General features: G+C 43.6%; 2 protein-coding genes across 2 annotated transcripts; one reads left to right on the top strand and one right to left on the bottom strand.

The window, feature by feature from the left end:
- The first annotated feature begins 6,451 nt into the window (after positions 1 to 6,451).
- On the top strand, positions 6,452 to 9,179 carry LOC129361912 (myocilin-like). Its single transcript, XM_055033137.1, has 2 exons — positions 6,452 to 7,068; positions 7,908 to 9,179. The coding sequence occupies exons 1-2, from the start codon at positions 6,591 to 6,593 to the stop codon at positions 8,846 to 8,848; spliced, it is 1,419 nt and encodes a 472-aa protein (XP_054889112.1). The 5' UTR covers positions 6,452 to 6,590; the 3' UTR covers positions 8,849 to 9,179.
- A 1,507-nt stretch (positions 9,180 to 10,686) lies between these two features.
- On the bottom strand, positions 10,687 to 14,514 carry LOC129361915 (polyisoprenoid diphosphate/phosphate phosphohydrolase PLPP6-like). Its single transcript, XM_055033140.1, has 2 exons — positions 14,045 to 14,514; positions 10,687 to 11,243 (listed from the first exon to the last, which is right to left on the bottom strand). Exons 1-2 carry the CDS (start codon positions 14,430 to 14,432, stop codon positions 10,822 to 10,824), a joined length of 810 nt encoding a protein of 269 aa, XP_054889115.1. The 5' UTR covers positions 14,433 to 14,514; the 3' UTR covers positions 10,687 to 10,821.
- Between the last annotated feature and the right edge of the window lie 1,089 nt (positions 14,515 to 15,603).

The following is a 15,603-nucleotide window of genomic DNA, read 5'->3' as shown; positions in this document are numbered from 1 at the left end:
ATATCGCTTTGTTTTTTATGCACATTTCAGAAAAAAAATTTAAGAAAGAAAATGGGAAGCAGGTGGAAAACATGGCCTCGCAAGTGCAGGCGGGATTCATGACAGATTCGATATAGAAAGTGTGGCATTTGGGCCCAGGCTGCCACTCGTGTCCGAGGCTCCTGCTGGTGGAGGCAGTCGTGCGGAATGTCTGCCGTCTTAACCTCTCACAGGCCAACATCTGCGCCCGCTGCTGGAGGAAGTGTCTCCTCTTGGCTGCAGATGAGATCTGTCATTGATCTGAAGGAGAGGCCTCATTTGACCCTCCGGCTGTGAAAGCAGCCTTGAAATAGACCGAGGGAACAGTAAGCAAAGCTATTAGGGTCGCTCATTCATTTCTAGGCCACAAAATGTCATTAGTGTTGAATTTGCCCTTGTCATCACGGACGGGCCTCAGGAGTCGACGCGGTTTGGTGTGGTGAACGCTAGATGGCGGAAGTGATCCACTCTGGAGTTTGTCACCAACGACCTTATTGGTCATTTAGGACGGAGTATCAGAACCATTTGGAGAAAAAGAAGGAGTAAAAAAATAATTTAAGAAATTTTGAGAATGATCTTAGAAATTTTTATAGAAAACTGAGTAAATTTCTGAGCACCAAAATTGGAAGATTTGTGAGAAAAAAAACCTCCAAAAACATCTAAATTTGAGGTTAATCTCAGAAAGGTTTCAGAAAAACCTTGGACATTTCTGAGTTTGAATAGTCAAAAATTTGCTAGAAAAAAAACTCAGAAATGTTCTCACACACAAAAAAAGGAGGGAAGTTCAGAGGTCCCACAGATGAAAGTTTGCTCGAAAAAACTCAACAATCGTCCAGAAAAATCTAGGAAATATCTGAGTTTGAAAAGTCAAGAATTTTCTAAAAAATAAAAGAGCTTCAAAACGAACAAACATTTGACTTCAGAAACTCACTTTTATGAGTTCTGTGTGTTTTTCTAGAAAATTCCTGAGCTTGACTCCTCTTCCACATCCAAGACGCTTTTTTCATAAACTCTGAAGAGTTTATGAATGGGTTGCCTGTCAACATCGTGTCCTCAAACTGGAAACGTCAGGAGCATTTGGACAGTGATGACCAGACAACTGGGTCAGAGCATCTCTAAAACTGCACCTCTCTTGTGAGATGCTCCCAGTCTGCAGTGGTCAGTAAGCAAAGTGGTCAAAAGAAAGGAGTGAACTAGTTTTTCATGATCTGATACTGCTGCTCAAACTGCAGATGGTTCTGAGAGACAGGTGTCAGATTACTCACAGTTTGTGGAGGAGATTACAATATCATGACTGAGCAGTATGTAGCCTACAGTAAAAAGTAAGGCTCCTGGGCTATAAACCGGCCCCGTTTTCCTTAATTTTGAGTGATTGCGATTGGCTGATGCTCGCATGAGAAACCGATCTTATTCACCGATCTCATCTACTTCCACAATAGTTTGAAAATCACCTACTGTCCCATTTTGCTCTGTTGTGAAAAACGTTGTGCTGATAGACTGGGTGAAGTCTGCGTACCAGTGGCTACCATTGGTCACCCCACTGTTAAACGTTATTTTGTAACGTTTTAGACAAATAACAATCGACATCAGCCAAAATCAGAATCGGGTTACGGTCGGGGTCAGCCAAAAAAATGCAATTGGTGCAATGCAAGTAACAACACAAGTTAAGATCATGCAATGAAATTTTTGGGAGTTTTTTTGTTTTATTCATTATTGCTGTTCTGCAGCGTATTGGTGTCTGATCATATTCTTGTCCTTCCTGCCTGTGAACAGTGCTATGAAAAAGCATATCCTCCCCAACACATTTCTTCTGTTTTCTACTTTTACGTCTCATTTAAATGTTTCCGATCACCAAATCAAGACACCATCTGTTAATGTGTTGATGGTGACATACATTAGTTTGGAGCTCTGACTTTATAGCAGTAGTAATATGTACTTGCTTACACTCTCATCTGCAAGAGAGAGGAAAAACAGAGAAAACATGTGTCTCATCTTTAGCAATGCACCGCGCGGCTCACACACATCCAGTCTGAGCGCGCACGCAGATGGACCGGGAGCTGCTATTGTAATTGGCCAAAAAATGACTTTCAGTACAGACAGTATGCCAGGAATCCTGGGAGCTTTAAAGCAACGTGACTGAAAGGCGGTGGTCTGCAAGGAGGTAGTTGTTAGAATTACAGTGTACTGGTAGACATTAGTTTCATTCAGATGCCAGGAAAAACATAAATACAGTATTAGTAATGGGCAGGGTTAGGGTTGGGGTTACCACCATGTTTTCTGAGTTTTCTGAGTCGTTTTTCAGTTGAAACGCTTTGATTCACATTCCCTGGTGAGACAGGCCGCAATCATGCACATTGTTTAGGTTTGACATCCAGTGACCACAGAAAATGAAAAGAGCGGGTGAGGACCATCTGTCTTCCCCATAGCAATTGCAGTATGAACCAGACCTTGGGTCCCGCCCCTTAGCAGGCAGCAACTAGTCCACTGGGAAATGTCCCGGTGCTCCCGAAGGGCCCCTGCTGCTGATCCTGGTAAGAACGGAACATTAAAAGTCCAGGCAGTGTTTCTAACCATGTGACACAATTCTGTGTCATAAATCAGCCGTGAGTTATTTTAGCTGTAGCATCGAAAGCCCATCCGCTCTCAGGTCAGAAGCTTTAGATATTCCAAAGCTCACAGAAAGCTCCAAGTGGCAAAACAATTTCAGCCAAAGTACTGAGGCATATCATTAAAATGAGACCTTTCCAGATCTTCCAGCTCCCTCTAGGCACTCATACGGCTTGTAATTCTCGTGTTTCACATCCACAAGTCAAATAAGCCCCAGTGTAGACATGTTACGCAACAATTTGTGCCTGTAAAAGCAAGTCTGGTGAGCAAACGACTATCATCCGTTACGTCACCGAGCGCATGGAATATGCTGCGGCCACTGTTTGAATAAATATGTGAGAGAAATGAGGTATTATTTGACTCCGTGCCTGCTTTCCATCATAGGAAATCAATATTCAGACTGTTTCTGCAGACCTCTGAGGAGGCGATCTAGATTTTCAACGTTTTGCTTTGATTGTGAACTCCACACACAGACTACCACAACAGATCCCGGTCTCTTCCTCTCTGCTGTTATGAAATTCACCTTCAGACAAATGTCCCGTTGGAAATAATCCTGGAAAATATGTGCTGCAGACAAACTCTGCAATTGTACTTTCAGAGGGCTTCTGAGAGAACTATTTATTGTTTCTCCATCTGAGAGTGTTCTTTTTTTTTTTAAATTTATTGTTCATGTCATAATATACATCGGAGGATCGAACGGATTACTCCAGTGGCGTTGTTAACATTCACAATACATTGTTGAAAATGTTTTGTCCTTCCCTTCCAATACCTTCAAGTGTCACTGTAATTTTCAGCTGCCAACATGGACACGACAAGCGAGTTCTGGAGAAAAGCTTTGTGGCCGGAGAGAAAGAAAAAGTTTAGCGGTGGAAAAAAGTTTGTTTGAAGGAGTAAAGCAAAGTCAAGCGCACACAAACAACTGATCAAACTCTCAATCGGAGGTCGCAGTTCTGGTTCTTGGGGAGCTTGTGAAATGACACACCTCGTCATTTCAGGCAACTTATGTCCATTTGTCACCAGGTTTTCCTGGAACCAGCCAGTGACATGGCCATCAAAATTAGGCGTAATTAAGGAGAAAAACACCAGATCTCCCCGCTTCTAATCTAGACTATCGGCAGAAATCGAGCCGGACAAATCGAAGTAAATGGGCGAAAGCTGTTTGGGGAGATTAGTTCATGACTAAAGTGGAAATGTGAGGGACGGCAGGGGCTAGGCTAAATGCAACCATAAAGGAAATTAATTATACTGGAAAATAAAATCACCTAGAAATGAACTCAAATATTCAAACAGAAAATTCTCTAAAGTTCTCTTTAAAAAAAAAAAAGAGAAATCACTGAAATTGCTGCATAATTATCCCACCTTAGAAAAAGAATGATACAAACTCTTAACTAAAATAAATTACTTCGTGTGCTTCTAAGGTTCTGACTGGAAATGCATGAAAATGGATTTGCGAGCCATCTCGCATGAGCAAAGCAGGCTTAAAATCAGTCGATGTGACAGATAGTGAAATCAAACCCCTCTCCAACTACGTTCATAACTAAAAATGATGAGGAGCTCGGCTGGCTGGACTCTGCCCTGTGGGGGAGCTTATGGAAGAGTTTCCCACCATGATCTCCTCTGCTTTAACTCTGGGGCAGAGGCTGCACCAGAATTCCTGAACCAAGAAAAACACACCTCCATGGCAAAAACGCTGTGGAACCCGGAGACTTTCCATAGGCTGGAGACGAGACAGATTAATTGAGCAGCGGACTGATCTCATGGAAACCCAGATGAGCACCTCAGCATTTTCCTCCATTTCTTATGTGCATGTGGAGGTAAATATTTTGTGTCTATGTGGAAGACGAACAAGAAATAGAGAATGACTCTATATTCACTCTGACAAAGTGTCGTTGTTTTTCTTCAACATTTTACCAGCGTAAGCGCCAGGTACTGAGGGATAGACAAGCAGGTACTGATGGATAGACTTTGACTAGGTCATGGTCACGCAAGAATATCCCAAGAATATGTTGCCACTCTACCATGAAGTCCAGATTTATGGAGTGTGTGACATTTATTTGCACTAGATATTTGACAGAGGTGTGCGATACTGCATATACCAAATAAATACAGGACCAGTATCGCCGATACTGACACTTTTTATTTAATATAAATAATGAATACTTTCATATCATCAAACTTCTGACCTCTATGTGTTTTTGTGACTCTCCTTTGAATTGTTTTGCTCAAACAAAAGACAGAATTTAGACGAATTTTGAAAGTGTCGACAAAATAACAAAATGAAGCAAAGAGCAAAATATAATTTGGGAGCAAAACTAAAACATTTTTATTATGTAGAGTAGAAAAAGTTAAATACACAAATGAAATAAAATGGAATGTGAAACCAAAGTATTGATCCTATTCTGCTTGTATCGAACCAAAAGTGATACAGGATTAGTATTGGTATTACTGATGTTTTTGGCTCGATCCGCCCGCCTCTGGTGTGCGTCACTCTTTTCAGATTTTTCTTTGTAAAATAACAGCGCACCAACCACCTTCCACTTCACATTTATGTGTTAATGCCTGTTGCGTATATTTCGCATCTCCACTTAGAGGTGTGGGGGTGGTGGGGGGAATCATTTGCTTCACACTACTGAAGGCCAAAAGGGGATTATCATCATATCATTGGAGTAAAGCTCCACTGATATGCACCACGGAGCGGCATAAATGCTCTCTTATTTGAATTTCAGTGTCTCTCTCTCTACTTCCCTCCAGCCCCAGACAAAAACAGGGAACAGTCACGTCGCATCAGCAGTCAGCTTCGCTTGCCTCCTGTGCCAGACATCCTGCCCAGCTGGGATGCGGCTCGGCTGCACAGCTCCATCCTCCGGCCAGCTGAAGCGCCACCTTGCCCCGGTAGTCGCCGCCGACACATTCCTCCTCCACCTTTTCCCCTCCGGTCGTAATTTCACCTTGTGTTGTTGGCCGCCAACTGGGTTTATTGCTGTTAATCACACAGTGGTTTAATGGGGGAAACCATTAGTTGTCGAGGAAGTAAACAAAACTGCCGGTGACGGCGGCTAGACACATAAAATGAAGGACACTGTCCGGTCAAAACAACCTGCAGAGGCATACCGAACGCCGAGACACAAAGCAGGAATTCAGCAACGAAGGGGGTTGGGGGGGAGAAAAGGTTTACTCTTCCGCTCGCAGGTTTTCAGCAGAGGTGGGTTGAGTTCACAAGAGCTGAACTCGAGAAAGAGCAGATCACAAACTGACTCAAGTAAAAACAAAAAAGAAAGTATTTATTATTATTTTAATGTTTAAAAATGACGCCAGGCAACAATATGAGGTCCCACTGAAATTCTTGCATTTTGAGAACATATGTTTTCAAAAAAAATTTTTTTCAATATTAAATATGAAACTGATACTTACATTTGGTGAAGGGTAACATGCTTCCTGTGGCAGTGTGGCATTTACTGCATTATTCATCTCATCTCTAAATGACTCAACATTCAACACACACTAATGGAAATTACAGTAGAACAACAAAGATTGTGTCCTAAAGAGGTCTCACTTTGACATAAAGCACAACCATGAAAGTGAGAGGGGTGAATTTCTGGTTAATACATGTTTATTCTTTATTCAGTGAAGTTACTGTTTTACTCAAGTAAGAGTAGCAACCCTTTATAAAACCATTTCTTTTTCTTCCAAAATTTACTCAAGTAACCGTAACTACCTGATTCTGGTTTCCAGGTTGTTTGTCCGTCTCAGCACGCCTCCTTCACCATCAAAAAAAAACCCCCAAGAAAGACGTGGAGCACTTACAAAAACACTCCACACCCTCTGGTTGGTCCATCCCCTCCTCTTTTCTGCATAAATACTCAAAGTTCTGCTGGGATTCAGGCATCAACCTGCACCGACAGGGACAGACAGACAGAAAAACAGAGAAGACAGAAACAGATAAAGCTGCAATCAAGACTTCCAAAATGCTTCTCCTCTTGTCTGTCCTCTCCTCATCCTGCTTTGCTGCGTTCTCCCAAAGCCAAGGCCGAGCCTCTCTGAGCCGCTCCAATGACCCCAACGGACGCTGCGTCTACTCCTTCGCTGTGGTGAGTCCGCAGGAGTCCAGTTGCCCTGGAGGAAGCGCCAAGTCAGAGACGGATGAAGTCCTGACCAGACTCACCTTGCTCGAAGCTCTGGTCAGTCGGCTGACAGCAAGAGGGGAGCAGGGAACCGCCTCTGTTGGGCTGAGGCACAGCGAGGAGAACCTTCAGGAGGCTTACGCCCAGGTCACAAGAGAAAGAAACCAGCTGCAGCTGGACCAGGAGCGTCTGAACGCTCAGGTCCGGAAGCTGCAGGGCACAGTGGCCCAGTTGAACCGGGAGGTGGAGAGGCTCCGGCAGAGACCCTGCCAGCAGACACACACCTCCGCTGGAGCCCTGCAAGAAAACACACCTCTCAGAGGTACGATATTCCTAGAACCACACTCAATTATTATGCAAGTGATGTTTTCTCAAATGATGGTCAGTATGATTTTCAAGTCATAAACTATTACAGTATAGATCACATTTTAATTAAAACAACATTGCATGAGATCATTAAGCAGCCAAAGAAAGGCTGCTTAATAAAGCTCCCCAGCAGAACAGTATGTTTTTCAAAAATAAAAATCTCAAAATGCGCTGTTTCAGATTATTATGCACAGCAGATTTTCTAAACATTTTATGTATGATGAAGAACTGCAAATGGTCATTCTTTGAATGTGCAGCATTAAGTGGTTGTTCTGAATCAGCCACAAATCTCTCCACAGTATGATGATGACGCTTCAATTTAAATATCTAATGTTTTCATACCTTGTCATACTGCACTACACTGTCTGATGATTTTCGTCAGCAGAGAGATTCTTTCTCTTTCACATATCGCTTGAAACTTGTGGCCTGCTGAATAATGTGGAACATCCTTCTTAAGTAGATTTCCTTTAATTGAGCTCAACAGACAAACTGATCAACCAGCTCTCTGAAATTAATTATAGTGATTTAAAGAGCCCTGACACACAATAACATCTATAAATTTAATAGCACAACAAAAAATGTTCCCTTTATGACACTTAAATCCAATTTGCATAATAATTTGGAGGATGATGTAGAGACTTATGGTAATGTTTCTGTGGCGGCAATGAAGATTCCATGATTCTATGTCTCAGGTTTTGTCAGAAAACAACTTTAGAAGATTCATTTTCATCTTGCTCAAGATAAAACTAATTCTTAGACATAATGCAAACTGATTGAATTTTTTTTTTTTCCCAGGCCCTGGATATCACTTTGAAAATACCTCCTATCAGGAAATGAAGGCTGAGGTGAAAGAGGTCGCTGCATCCCGCCTCCTTCCTGAGGGAAACCAACAAGCAAGCAGTTCAAAGCTCAGTTCAAACATTTCCTCCGGTTGCGGGGAGTTGTTGTCCGTGGGAGATCCCGTGCTGCACAGAAAAGCTGACGCCATCACAGGGAAGTATGGAGTGTGGCTTCAGGACCCAGAGCCCCAGGGCCCCTATTACACCAACAAGACGGTGTGGCGAATCGATTCGGTCGGTAAAGAAATCCGCCAGCTCTTTGTGTATGAAGATATGGATCAGTTTTCCAAAGGCTTTCCTATGAAAGTCCTGGTTCTGCCGGAGCCAGTGGAAAGCACAGGGGCCACCGTGTACCGAGGTTCTCTGTACTACCAGCGCAGACGCAGCCGGACCCTGCTTCGCTACAACCTCAACTCAGAGAACCTCGCGTCCCGTCTGGACTTGCCTCACGCCGGCTTTCACGGACAGCACCCGTACTCCTGGGGCGGCTACACGGACATCGACCTGGCGGCGGACGAGCAGGGCCTGTGGGTCATCTACAGCACAGGCAAAGCGAAGGGGGCGATTGTCATTTCCCAGCTGGACCCCGAGAGCCTGGAAGTGAGGAGGAGCTGGGAGACCAAGATGAGGAAGAACGCGGTTGGCAACGCCTTCATGGCGTGTGGACGCTTGTACACGGTGGCCAGCTACACCACACCCAACACCACCATCAATTACATGTTCGACACCGCCACGAGTGAGGGCCGGGCCATCTCTGTGCCCTTCGTGAACAAGTACCGCTACAGCAGCATGGTGGACTACAACCACGCCCAGAGGAAGCTGTACGCCTGGGACAACTTCCACATGGTCACCTACGACGTGAGACTTGTTAGCTCGGCCACAAGCGACGCCGGATAAACTGTTTTCCTGGGAAATGTGTGCAGGGACCCTCCTCCTGGCTCTGATTGATGGTTTCTGACTAGAAGCGATGCACGTCTGCAGATGGCAATAGGGGCCCGGGAAGGAGTAGGAGAGACTTGATTTTTTCACACATTATCAGTGACATATTATACTGTCTCAAGATCGAGTTTTAACAAGTGAGTAAGTAAAAGGACATATTTTTGTAAAAGTTAGATCCTGCAGGTTTAAGTGTTTCTCTCAGTGGTTTTTCCTCCTGTGAATAATGTATCTCAATACGAGCTGTGATGCACATTATTTTAAATGTTCAATAAAGATTTGACCTCACTTATTAAGTTGCTGATTTTTTTTGTTTTGTTTTGTTATTTTTTGGGGGATGGATCAAAACAAAAATTTTTGGATCAAACAATTAACTGTCAAAGTACAGCATTCACAATGAATTCTTTTTTGTTTGTTTGTTTGTTTACTGTACCAAATGAAAACTTACACTTGAAACTTTGAGCTGTAAAAATTCCATATCTGAACATTTTATGGAGGAAAAAAAGATTCAATTTGCTGTTATGTCGACCTTAATAACAACCCCTGTTATTATACATTTAAAAAAATGAAATTCAACATTATACTTATAAACTGTCACCTCAAAATAAAACTGTCTTGCGATAACAATTAATTATAAGAAAAGTATCTCAGAAATGAGCAGGTGTTACCTGGGTGTTAACCCTGGGGGACAAAAGGGAAACTGCATTTAAGTCGCAGCTCTGAGTTGTCTGTTCATAACAAATGGGAGGATTTAATATGAGACATATGGGAATGGGCAATCCTGGTTCTCGAGGGTCGGTGTCCTGCATCTCTTGGACGTCTCCCTGGTCCAACACGCTTCAATTCAATAATTAAATCATTTCCCAAGTGCAGTCAGGTTCTCCAGAGTCCTGCTATTGACCTCATTATTTGACTCAGGTGTGTTGAAGTAGAGATACATCTAAAAGTTGCAGGAGACGGGCCCTTGAGGTCTGGAGTTTCCCACCCCTGGCTTATAATGTTTCCGTTTATCCCTGGCGCCATTAATGACGCACATTAACCTCCTCAGAATGAAGTCGTGACATTAGACGCAGGGTTTTGTTCGGTTCGGTGTCGGCAGCTCCGTCCATCAGCACTGAAACACGAGAGAAGAGTCGTTCGGTACAACGGCAGTCAAGAGACCCGGGTAGCAGCTGATGGAAACTTGGGTGAGTGGGAGCTGACCTCCCCCGCCAGCAGGGATCACATAAATATAGTTTGCACTGTGAAGTCTGGCAGCTCACGTTGAAACACAAACAAGCCTAATCAGGAAGCACGTGCGAACCACCGCTGTGTGTGTTACACACAGGAGCTAGAAACGATTTTGACGGGATCTGAGAGTGAAAGAAAAGACTTTGTGAAATTTAACACTTTTTAAGACCTAACGACTACAAATGTGGAGGATGGTTGGGTGATTCTGTGGTATTACAAAAACGTTGGTGTTTTGGGGGTCTGTTTGTGGTTCCTGGCAGCGACTCTCTACCCTTAAACTCCGTAGTGACAATCTGAAGTTCCCTCCCAAGAGAATCCACCGACCCTCATATGGGTCGGCACCAGAACTGAGCCAGTGCAGAAGAACGTCATCCAGACAACTGGCGATAAATTTACACTTACCCACGACAGACCCAAGAAAGCTAGTTAGCTGGAAAGGGTCTATTAGCAGCTAATTAGCGGTAGCTTCAGCCAACTCGAGTCACAAGACGGACTGAAGATGTCTGCCAACATTAGAAGATCTCAAACCAGAAAAGAAAACAGAACACCAGTCCAGGACAGCACATACGTGACTTTATTTGAAAAATAACTCAAATTCAGCAGGATTTTTGCTTTTGAACACAAACAGGCCACACATTTTCTCAACACAAAGGCTGACCCGGACACACACACACACATACATACACAATACACACGTATGTGACTTAATGTTTCCACTCTATCATGCACAGTCCCTCATACGCCCTGTCCAGACTTTCCCTCAGTCGAATGAAAAGCAAGTCCTGCAGAGAGTCCCAAGTCACCCACAGCCTCTCCACCATGCTGTACTGGCAGTAACCCATGGCCAAGCCAACGCCCACATCCGTCACATAGTGCCTGGCGAGCAGCAGCCGAGATAAGCTCACCAGGACCGCCCAGCTCACCACCAGGACCCTCATGGAGGCCGTGTCTGCCACCTGGGCGAGGAAGAAGCGGGCGCACATAGTGGCCCTCGAGGCGTGGCCCGACGGGAAGGAGTAGCGCTCCGTGAAGAAGGCTGAGAGGATGTCAGAGCGGTTCTGGATGGGCGTTCGTCGTCTCACCAGCGTCTTCACGGCTCTGACCAGCAGCAGGTCCAAAATCAGAGCTGTGAAGTTGGAGAGAGGCATAAAAAAATACTTTGGATTACACATGAAAGGCTAGCCAAAAGATATTAATAAAGTCTTTCGGTTTCTTTTAGGTTTACATGAAGTCCTGTATTCTGTGCCTGCTCTTCATTTCAACAGTGTAAGTAGACGTGTCAGGAAACAGCTATAGGCTATGACCAGACAGGCCTGCCTGCCACAGATATTTTGGACATCACCAGCAAAGGGTAGTGATCAAAATCTTTGTACAGAATGTCTGCCCTGAGTCATATGAGTCCAAACTTTGGCTGTTTCTACAGTAAGTACACAAGGTAAACCAGTAGAATCACAAAGAGGAAGTGGACTCACTGCAAACTGTAAATACAGGAGCTTCTGTTCAATCTTGAGATTCTGCTCAAGATTCACTGGCGCATCTACTCAAGTCAGTAGATGCACCAGAAACATAGTGGACTCTTAAGAAGCACAGAAGACTCAAGAAAGCCACTGAGAACTCAACAGAAATTTGGGGAACTTAACAAAAACACAAAGGGCTCAATGGAAACAAAGAGGACTCAACAGAAATACAGCCGATTCAGTGGAAACCAAGAGGACTCAATGAAAACGAGGGGGACTGGACAGAAACCCAAAGGACTCGACGGAAACATTTTCGACTTAACAGCAGACTCAACACAACGATGGAGGTCTAAACTGAAACACCACTGCTGCACAAGAACAGAGAAAAGCAGCTCTTGGATTGTTCTTGACGCATCATCCAGAAAGAGCTTTTCTTTTCTCGCGCGACGTCTCAGAACCATCACACACAAACCACACAGCAGGATATTTATCAAGAGAATTTAGCAAGAGTTCTACAGTGAAGTTCTTTCTGAGTATGTTCTTTTTTTAAAAAAAAAAAACTGCATATTGTTCTTATCACTTCTGGCAAACAAACCAATTTGTCTATGCAATGACCTTGAGATGTTTAGTGAGGATAGTCAGCAGAGACATCGGCCAGATGAGTCACCAGTGCATGGACTGTGCGTGCCAACAGCGGCCATGCAGCCCTCGATCAGCAGGCATCGTACACAAACGTAAACACATATTAGATCAGGAGCAGAGGAAGAAGAAATGCGTCTAAAAAAAAAAAGTTCAATATATTTCAAACTCATTTTTGAGAGTGAAAATTATATAGATTTGCTACATGTAGGGAAATATTTCAAGCCTTCATTTCTTGTGATTTTAAACGGACGCACAATGTCTGCGGTACGTTTAGTGAGACTCGAGTGAAACATCAAGGGACATCTAACGAGCCGTGAGACAAAAAGGTTACAGTGATGTTAACATCAGAGCCAGCCAGAAGCATCATTTATCAGGAATGTGGCTACTTCTTCAAATTCTCATTGACCGTTTCTGATTAGCAGATGTGAAAGAATCAGCTTTTTTTTTCAATTGTTCTCATCAAGAGCAACTAAGTAAACTTGACCCTCTTCTTCCTGATGGAAAAAGAAAAAAAAATCAGTGGCCCACTAGAGTGAAACACACATGAGCCCTTTATCTACTATTTGTTTAGAACATTTTGATCCAAAGCGTTAATTAATCAAATATTTACAACAGGAAACTGCCGTTGCTGTGGCGATAACCAGCTGACGGGTTTAACAGGGCAACCGGCGCCATTTGGTGCAAATGGGCATAAACTAAAACTGCTTCACATAAAATGCTTCCAATTACCAGACAGAAAGATGCAGCAAGGCTCTTAGCAGACAAAGGTTAATTTTTTTCCAGGTGCAACTTTTATTTATTCTTTATTTCTTCTCAATGACTTTATTTATTCTTATTTATTTTTTGTCAACGACGGAAATGGTTCTGGTGAGTTAAACACTGGGGACACGAGAGCAAGTGACTGTTTCTTTTTAGTATATTAATTATATTTCTTTTCTAATATGGACATAATTTTGCAAAGCACTTTTTTCTTTTTTTGTTTTCTTTCTATTACAAAAATTAAACATTACGAATGTAATTTGGACCAGAAAATAATTTTAAATATATTTTTGAAATTGAAACTATCATATATATTTTTTTATGGTTTAAAGCTATTGACTTATTTTGACAAAGAGTAGGTTGTAATTATTTATTATTATTGTTCACAATGTCAATTCTGAACATTGAAACAAATATGAAGTATTTTCAATATGAACCCAAACGATCATTCACGTTTACTGCTGTATGGAGCCTGGAGTTGTTTATTAGTATTATTATTATTATTGTTATTGTTGTTATTGTTATTATTATTATTATTATTATTATTATTATTAGTGCACAGGCCTCTGACGTATGTCTGACATTAACAATCAAACATGTCATATGAATTTGGCCCCTGTGTTCCCAGAATAGCTGCGGTATTTCATTAAAGCGCAAGACAACTGTTAAGGGTTTAACGCAGTCAATCAACAAACAAATAGTGTATGGACTGCCACACACAATCCAAACTCTTTCTCGCTTGTTGGTCGGGGCTCCACGTTCCTCTTCGCACTGTATATTATGTGACCCATAACAGTGGGACTGATTTAGCCCATTGCGATATTTCAACAGCCATTATCATTGCACAGCTTAGGCCAGACAACAGCAGAGCGCGACAATGACTGCCAAAGGTCTTGCCGAGTATTGGAACGTTTGTGCGTAAAAGCGCACACGCGTCCGCTATCAAATTTGGTGGCAAAACAACAGACGAACCTGTTGAGTCAAAAATGGTTAGAGGTGTTGAAATGGCTCGGTGAGAGGAAAATGATTTGCTTCGAAATGGAAAAAGGAGTCCAACACTTTTCCTCACCCAGGGTCAAATTCAGCATGAGCTCCTGCTCCGCCTCGCTCCCCCCGCGGAGCAGAGAGTACAGGGCGCCGACGAGCCACGGGACGACGTGCCCGGACAGCTCCACCAGCCGCACCAGGGGCCGGATGCCTCCCCACGGCGACTCCTCGCACGCGCACACCCCGAGCTTCTTGGACAGCCACAGGTCCACCGCCAGCAGGAACCGCAGCGTGATGGCGAGCATGGGCTGGCTCAGGCTGACGGAGAAGTCCTCGGCCTGCGCGCCGGGGGAGAAGTAAGGGCAGCCGGAGGAGGCCCGGCGGCGCCCGGCGGGGACCGGGTCCGACGACGCTCTGCCTCCGGCCGCGGCTCCTCGGCAGCTGTTCCGTCGGCTCCCCGGGGAGGACATCGCTTCCTCTGACGGGAGTGTGTGGGGCCGCGGCGATCCGCGCGGCTCTCTGGGTCCCCCGCTGCGCTCAGACGCAAACCATCCCGCGAACGGGTCCAATCCAAACACGGGTTAATCTGGCACCAGTTTAGAACCGGACCCTCCGATCACGTGGGCTCGCAGCACTGCCAGATCTCACAAACACACACCGGTGGAGAACAATTTGTCTTTATTCTCATTGACATTTCCATAACCCTGCAGAAATATGTGGAGTCAAGGGTCCTCTGAGAAAACCAGGGCTCAGATTTTCATGAAAGAAACGAGGTGAAATTATTATCTGCCACACATAAAACTATCAAGAGAAAAAAAAGATTTTATTTTACCTACTCTATGGGGTCAAACATGAGCTGCTTCCCCATTGCAAATGTGGGAAGAGATTGTCAATATCCCGCTAATGTCGAAAAAAAAAAAAATTGCAATCCCTGTGTTTCCATAAAATCAGAAACAATTAAAACTCACACCTGAACAAGTATCTTCATGTGGTGAGTCATTAAAAACATCCTCATCATCCTCTTACCACTTCCTGCCATCTTTTTTTTGTATTTTCCATCAGTAGTAACATCCGCTTGACTACAAGGCTTAAAAAAAGTTTGTTTCCATTGCAGTTTTGCGAACTTCAATACAGCCAAAAAGCCAGTTCATCCGAGCAAATATAAATTCTTTTCAGACGTTAAGAGTGTTTCTTTTACGCAAAATTATTTTGGTAACTCCAAGTTGTGTAATTATATGGCCAATGGAAACGCAGCTACAGACCAACCCATGTCGAAGTTAGATGTCGAGAATGGGTTAATGTCGGTGTGTGTTTCCGTCACAAATGCAAAATTTGGTAATTTTTTACGCTAATGTCAGAAAAACAAAACAATTCCGCAATTGCGGTGTTTTCATCAAATAAGAAATGCGCTTAAAATCACAAAGTTTGTTCACGTTGTAAGCCATTAAAAAATATGCTGCGCCAAGAGCCTCCGACTACTGGGAGTTGCAGCATCGTGGGACAGACAATCTGAAAGAGCAAGTCCCACAAACGCTGGCTCCTTGTAGATCGGAGAATATGGACTTTATTGGTTTATAGTGGGTAGTTCAAAATGGCGTCCTATAAAAACTAATACCTCTCTTTGTCCCCTGTCCTCAGTTT

The sequence above is a fragment of the Poeciliopsis prolifica genome, unplaced genomic scaffold (genome assembly GCF_027474105.1).
Source record: "Poeciliopsis prolifica strain line A6 unplaced genomic scaffold, Auburn_PproV2 SCAFFOLD008, whole genome shotgun sequence".
NCBI classification, from domain to species: Eukaryota; Metazoa; Chordata; class Actinopteri; order Cyprinodontiformes; family Poeciliidae; genus Poeciliopsis; species Poeciliopsis prolifica.
Note: the sequence above shows the minus strand (reverse complement) of the source record. Positions and strands in the feature narration are given on the sequence as shown.

What these genes read in the sequence shown, in the direction of transcription:
- LOC129361912 (XM_055033137.1), top strand. Translation starts at nt 6,591, where the DNA reads ATGCTTCTCCTCTTGTCTGTCCTCTCCTCATCCTGCTTTGCTGCGTTC. An exon ending in AGAAAACACACCTCTCAGAG is followed by an intron (nt 7,069 to 7,907) that starts GTACGATATTCC and finishes TTTTTTTCCCAG; the next exon opens with GCCCTGGATATCACTTTGAA.
- LOC129361915 (XM_055033140.1), bottom strand. Translation starts at nt 14,432, where the DNA reads ATGTCCTCCCCGGGGAGCCGACGGAACAGCTGCCGAGGAGCCGCGGCC. An exon ending in CATGCTGAATTTGACCCTGG is followed by an intron (nt 11,244 to 14,044) that starts GTGAGGAAAAGT and finishes CCAACTTCACAG; the next exon opens with CTCTGATTTTGGACCTGCTG.